Consider the following 7,216-nt stretch of genomic DNA (forward strand, 5'->3'; position numbering starts at 1 on the left):
CATACTAAACGCACAAAAAGTCTGGAGTTGTAATAAGTTAAAAAAATGAGAAGTGCCTTTGTAACAGATGAGTTTTCGTCCGAAACCCTGATACTTCGAAAGAGATTGTCCAGTTTGTACACGAAGTGCATCCAGTTTTTTCCATAACCCTCTCAACTTTTTTGCACATGTTATGTGGGTGAAATGATGATCCCATGCCAACTTTCAACCTTTTCAGAGTTCATCTGTACTGCTTTTCAATATCAGGGTTATTTAGCTCAAAAAATCAGTATATGCATGAAAAATAGAAAATGAAGGCAGAAAGGCTTGAAAGTTGATGATGTGGCTTTGAATGGTGCGTACTGAATGCACAAAAAGTCTGTAGTTGTAATAAGTTTAGAAAAATGAGAAGTGCCTTTCGAACAAATGAGTTTTCGTCCGAAACCCTGATACTTCGAAAGAGATTGTCCAATTTATACACGAAGTGCATCCAGTTTTTGTCGTAACCATCTCAACTTTTTTGCACATGCTATATGGGTGAAATGATGATACCATGCCAACTTTCAACATTTTCAGAGTTCATTTGTAATGCTTTTCAATATCAGGGTTATTTAGCTAAAAAATCAGTATATGCATGAAAAATTGAAAATGAAGGCAGAAAGGGTTGAAAGTTGATGACGTGGCTTTGAATGGTGCATACTAAACACAAAAAAGTCTGGAGTTGTAATAAGTTTAAAAGAAATGAGAGGTGTCTTTGTAACAAATGAGTTTTCGTCCGAAACCCTAATACTTCGAAAGAGATTGTTTAGTTTGTACACGAAGTGCATCCAGTTTTTGTTGTAACCCTCTCAACTCTTTTGCACATGCTATGTGGGTGAAATGATGATACCATGCCAACTTTCAACCTTTTCAGAGTTCATTTGTAATGCTTTTCAATATCAGGGTCATTTAGCTCAAAAAATCAGTAGATGCATGAAATATAGAAAATGAAGGCAAAAAGGGTTGAAAGTTGATGACGTGGCTTTGAATGGAGCATACTGGAGGCATAAAAAGTCTGGAGCTGTAATAAATTTAAAAAATGAGAAGTGCCTTTGTAACAGATGAGTTTTCGTCCGAAACTCTGATACTTCGAAAGAGATTGTCCAATTTGTACACGAAGTGCATCCATTTTTTGCCGTAACCCTCTCGACTTTTTTGCACATGCTATGTGGGAGAAATAATGATACCGTGCCAAGTTTTAACTTTTTCAGAGTTCATTGGTAGTAATTTTCAATATCAGGGTCATTTAGCTCAAAAAAATTAGTATATACATGAAAAATAGAAAATGAAGGCAGAATAGGTTGAAAGTTGATGATGTGGCTTTTAATGGTGCATAATGAACGCATAAAAATTCTGGAGTTGTAATTAGTTTAAAAAAAGAAGTTCCTTTGTAACAAATGAGTTTTTGTCCGAAACCCAGATACTTCGAAAGAGATTGTGCAGTTTGTACATGAAGTGCATCAAGTTTTTGCCAAAACCCTCTCAACTCTTTTCCATATGCTATGTGGGTGAAATTATGATACCATGCCAAAATTTAACCTTTTCAGGGTTCATTGGTAGTGTTTTTAAATACCAGGGTCATTTAGCTCAAAAAAACCAGTATAAGCATGAAAAATAGAAAATGAAGGCAGAAAGGATTGAAAGTTGATGACATGGCTTTGAATGGTGCATACTAAACGCACAAAAAGTTTGGAGTTGTAATAAGTTTAAAAAAATCAAAAGTGCCTTCGTAACAGATGGGTTTTCGTCCGAAACCCTGATATTTCGAAAGAGATTGTATAGTTTGTACACAAAGTGCATCCAGTTTTTGCCAAAACACGCTACTGCTATGTGTAAACATGTAAATATATATATATATATATATATTATTGATCATCAGTGATCTTTTTGTGTAGAATTTGAATTGTCAATAGGAATCTTGACCGGTTTAAGAACCGTGAGAACCGGTGAAGAATCATATTGCAGCCACAGATCCTACACATAGAGTTCAATGAAGATCAAGTGCGTGTGATAGTTTGAGAAGTAACATATTTAAAGCGGTAAAAACTCTGTTAGCGGAGCGAGGTGAGACTAAACAACTGCTGCAAAAAAAATAAACTAAAAAACTCTAGTACGAGTTTGTGCATGAACCGGTACACAAGCCTAACATCACTTATTTAATATCGATTCGTGGCACGAACTGATACTAAAGGTTCGCCACGAACCAGTACTAATGAGAGCCGCCCGCCTAGCCGTTCGAACCGGCACTAATGATCATATTAGTGCCGGTAACTGGGACTAAAGAGTTGAACATAAGACCCTTTTTCTACTGGCGAGAATAAGGCCGAGTCGGCCTAACGTCGAGAATAAGGTCGAGTCGGCCTAACGTCTCAGCAAGTATTGTACTAGTACCTCCAACCACTCCCGATCACTTGATGCAATGCCAGCCTCGACTCGCCTCCACTTGTCCTAGAGAGGCCTCCGTCAATGCACAATTTCAGAGCGTAGTATAACGAGAGGATTAGTATCAGGAACATTAGAAACAGAAATAGAAATGAGGCCAAGAAATTCAAGAAATGTTAGCTTTTATAGCTTGAAGGCATTTCATCCACTCGGCTAATTTTCCTGCAGCTCTCACAAATTTCAGGAGACAAGGAGGCTGGCCCGGGAATCGAGCCCACATATGAACACGCAGACCAGCTAGCTACTACTCCGCTGGTTGAAGCCGGGGGACAAAGAACGAAACAAAAAACAGAGCAGCTCTGGCTACGCTAGCTAGTGCTACTTGCGCCAAGCTCGCTCGCCGGCCAGCGGTAGCGTCCTAGTGCGGGTGGCGGGCGTTGGAGGAGGCGAGCACGAAGCGCGAGGCGAAGGTGTAGTGGTGGCTGAGGTGGCCGGCGCCGGTGACGTCGTCGTCCAGCGCGGAGCCGAATCCGTCGCGGTCGAAGTTGCACGCGTAGCTCAGCGGGTCGTACTGGCGGCACCGGGAGGACGCGCCCATGGGAGCCGCCGTGCACAGCAGCATCTTGCTCCGCCTCCGCAGCCTCCGCACCAGCCGGGCCAGCGCCAGCCCGAACCCGGCTGGGCCCCGCCCGCCCCGGCACGACGACGACGACAAGGCATTTCCCAGATCCCCCATCTCGATCGATCGCCCCTGCTCCGGTTGATTCCGGGAGAATGTATGGAACTTGGTGGTTGGTTGGACTCTTGGAGACGTAGGTGGGAGATTCCGTGGCGTTTGTGGCGCCGATTTATAGGAGTTGTCGAGCTGATCCGCCAGTGAGTGGAGTGGAGCAGGGTTGTGAGGATGGTGAGCGGTTTCGCGTCTCCCATACCATGTGGCCCGGATGTACGAGAGCATATAGAAAAGTACACTCTGCTGGAGCCAGTGTAGAGTAGGTATGGTTCTTTCTTGGTTTATTATCATAGGATGATAAACTAATCAAAGTGGCTTCAACTACAAGGATAAGCCACGAGCCTCCTCTTTGTATCTAGAGGGTGCTTGATACGTTTTAGTCTCATGACTAAAAGTAGTGGGACTAGAACTTGCTAGCCTTACCCATGCTTGGATACAAATATTAAATAGACTAAAATCGAGTTAATGAGCATTTATTATCCTTCAAACCTTTCAATCCAGAACTTGCATGTGTTAAAAGAGAGGAGTTAAATGAGGAGAGAGAGGACTAATCCACATTTTAGGCCATGCTTGAATCCAAGGGACTATTTTTAGTCTGACTAAAACTAATCTCTTTTAGAGGCTAAAGTTCCAATCACCCCTAACTAAAGAGAGGCTAGAACTAGTCTTGAGACTAAAAAAAATTAGTCAGGGGAACCCTACTAAAATGTGGATTAATCATCTCTCCTCATTTAACTCCTCTCCTTTAACACATGCGAGTTCGGGATTGGAGGGTTTGGAGGATAATAAATGCTCATTAACTCATTTTAGTCTATTTAGTATTTGTATCCAAGCATGGATGAGGCTAGCAAGTTTTAGTCCCACTACTTTTAGTCATGGGACTAAAACGTTAGTAGGGTTCCCCGGACTAAATTTTTTTAGTCTCAAGACTAGTTCTAGCCTCTCTTTAGTCAGGGGTGATTGGAACTTTAGCCTCTAAAAGAGACTAGTTTTAGTCAGACTAAAAATAGTTCCTTGGATCCAAGCATGCTCCTACTCTACCTAGCTACAGTTAGTCTAGTGAGCAAGTCTCGAGTGAGTAGTTTTCTTGATTGGAAAAGAGGATTAAGAGGGTGCTTGGATACGTTTTAGTCTCATGACTAAAAGTAGTGGGACTAAAACTTGCTAGCCTCACCCATGCTTGAATACAAATACTAAATAGACTAAAATTGAGTTAATGAGCATTTATTATCCTCCAAACCCTTCAATCCAGAGCTCGCATGTGTTGAAGAAGAGGAGTTAAATGAGGAGAGAGAGGACTAATCCACATTTTAGTAGGGTTCCCCTGACTAAAAAATTTAGTCTCAAGACTAGTTCTAGCCTCTCTTTAGTCAGGGGTGATTGGAACTTTAGCCTTTAAAAGAGACTAGTTTTAGTTGACTAAAAATAGTCCCTTGAATCCAAGCATGCTCTTAGAGGGTTAGTTAGTGTAGCCAACACTGATCATGATTAGGGAGCAGCTAGCTTGATGAGCTCCAAGAATCAAGGGATGTTGTGTTGTGTGTGAGCAGCACTGCAGCAAGCTAGCCGGCCCTCCAGCAAAGCATCGATTAAGCACTTCGTAACAAGAAGGGTTTGCATATTACAAACGCAGCAGGGACTCGTGAATAAACTACTATACACGTAGGGACGGACGGTAGAAGCATGCATGTGCATGCACATTACCGATGCATTGGACTTGATTCCGAAGACCGAGGAAATAGAACAGCTCTTCCACCTTTTGCTCGTAACGAGGTGGAGACGGCGGTTGGCACTTGGCAATGGGGTGGTGCGTGCGAGCGAGCGCCCGCCGGAGCCACTCCGGCCGTGTCCCGCGGGCTTCCGCATGCGCGCTCGCGTCCGAGGAAAGGTTGGCAAAGCAAGCGCACGTCGGTCCGGTCAATGCAGACAGACGTTGCGGCCACGCGCCCCAACCCGCCAAAGCAACCGTGCATGTGCCCTGTCTGTCTTTGCAGCTGCAATACCCCAAGTTTGCTCAGATGAGAGATCATGATCGAGACTGATGCTGCTCTGTCAAGCAAAGGCTGCCACTAGGTTAGCAGGACACTTCAGCCGGTGAGAAATGCATATATACACACGGGATATCTCGTGCATTTGGTAGTTACTAGTGCAGAACCGGCCTTTAGTGCCGGTTCGTAACGGGCTTTAGTGCCGGTTCGCCAACCGGCACTAAAGAGTGGGGACTATAGGTCCCCGGCCTTTAGTACCTGTTCGTCACGAACCGGCGCTAAAGTGCCACCACATGGCACGAGTCAGGCCCGTTTGCGTGGAGGGTATTAGTACCGGTTGGTAACACCAACTGGTACTAAATGTTTGGGTGTTTTTTTAATTTTTCTTTAATTTTGTGTTTTTAATTTAATTTAGTGATTGTTTTACATTATAATGAGTTGTTAAATCATTAGGTGAAAGTACCGCGGATTAGTTTCGACTGGATGCATTATTGGATATCTCTATAGCTAGCTAGCTAGAGTATATACCATATCCATATTATACTTGATCAACTATAATATATACGGATATGGCATATACTTGATCACTTAGCTAGGTAGGATTCATCCAGCTGAAACTAATCTGCGGTTTCTTTCATTAAATGATATAATAATTAACTAGCTATCTAATCACCACCAGCACTACTAGCTTAAAGAAGAAACATTCACTTGTACCAGAAGCAAAAATATTATCGATCGAGTTTAACATGATTGTAAAATAACATAGAACATGTATAGCTCTCCTGATTGATTATACTGGAGCATGCCGATGAACCTGTCTCCTAATCGTGGGTTGCGCTTCTCATTGCTTCCCCCTAGTACTTCTCTGCGATCATTAACAATTTTCCTCCAATCTTTCACTATTAAGCATTCATCGCTTCTAGAAATCCTGAATGCATTCATGTGCAATGCAGGATATCTTGGCCGTAAGCTAACAATTGACATATGACCTTTAGTCTCGATCCCCTGAGGCACAACTGTCATCGGGAGTCCCTATTGAAGAACATTGTATAGTACTTAATTAATATACTTAGCAATGAAAGTTTAGCAAAAAAATTATGTATGCAAAATATGCACTAAGGACAAATAGTAAATATCTTACCATCATTCCTAAATAGATGTGACCGTAGTTCAATACCATCACTATTGATCGCACGTTTTGAGTACTAACATTTCTAAGTGCAGGAAAAAAAATTGTCTTGACAGTATGAAGATCCTCAAGCCATGAAACATAATGACTTATCTCCTTGCAGTTTAGTTCAGCTCCGGAACAGTAGTAGGTCCTGTCTACCAAGCGCCGGACATGTTTGGTTGAATGGAGATAAGCTGTCAATAGAAATTAGTTGTAAGTTATTTTTGAATAAGCAATATCAAAGACAAAAGTATAGTTGAGATGAACTCACATAATGGTAGAACTGGAGGCGTCTGCACATCGACCCATATGTCTCTATTACCTTCAATATCATCTTCCGGACGAATATCAAAGGTGATAACCATACCAGGCTCAAATGCATAAGCCTTGCATAGTGCTTGCCAAGTTTTGCATTCAAAATAGGTGTACATGTGTGTATTGTATACTTTGACGTTGAAAGTATAACCATCATGCTCAGTTTTCAGGTAAGCTCTCTTTACCTCCATAGTTTCCATATCTTTGAAACCTATCTTATCCAAGACAAAAATTCTTGCATGGCACGGGATGCGCTAGTAGAATAGTGAAAATTAAAAATTATAAGTCAGGCAAATGAAGCATATATAAGTCATGCTTAATTACGAAAACAGACTTGTCGTTGTGACTTACTGTATCCAATTTGAAAGTCTCATCCAGCTTGATGCTGAATCGCCTATCATCAACAAGGAAATTTTTGTCGCACTGGCCGCGCTGGTCTTCACAGTATTCGCACATAATGAAATTTTTTCCGTCGTCAGACGACATTTCCTATGTTCATATTAGGCGAAACATTAATGACTTACTAATTCAATTAATTCAACTACTTCTATTAATTTAAATAAGCAATTACTAAAATAAACTAGTTATATTAATTCAATTAGTTTAAAG

The 7,216-nt window shown here is 41.6% G+C and overlaps 1 protein-coding gene across 1 annotated transcript; it reads right to left on the reverse strand.

The window, feature by feature from the left end:
- Positions 1–2,584: 2,584 nt before the first annotated feature.
- On the reverse strand, positions 2,585–3,213 carry LOC123163096 (uncharacterized). Its single transcript, XM_044580853.1, has one exon. It carries the CDS (start codon positions 3,134–3,136, stop codon positions 2,819–2,821), a length of 318 nt encoding a protein of 105 aa, XP_044436788.1. The 5' UTR covers positions 3,137–3,213; the 3' UTR covers positions 2,585–2,818.
- Between the last annotated feature and the right edge of the window lie 4,003 nt (positions 3,214–7,216).

This window comes from Triticum aestivum, chromosome 7B, assembly GCF_018294505.1.
Source record: "Triticum aestivum cultivar Chinese Spring chromosome 7B, IWGSC CS RefSeq v2.1, whole genome shotgun sequence".
Taxonomy (NCBI): domain Eukaryota; kingdom Viridiplantae; phylum Streptophyta; class Magnoliopsida; order Poales; family Poaceae; genus Triticum; species Triticum aestivum.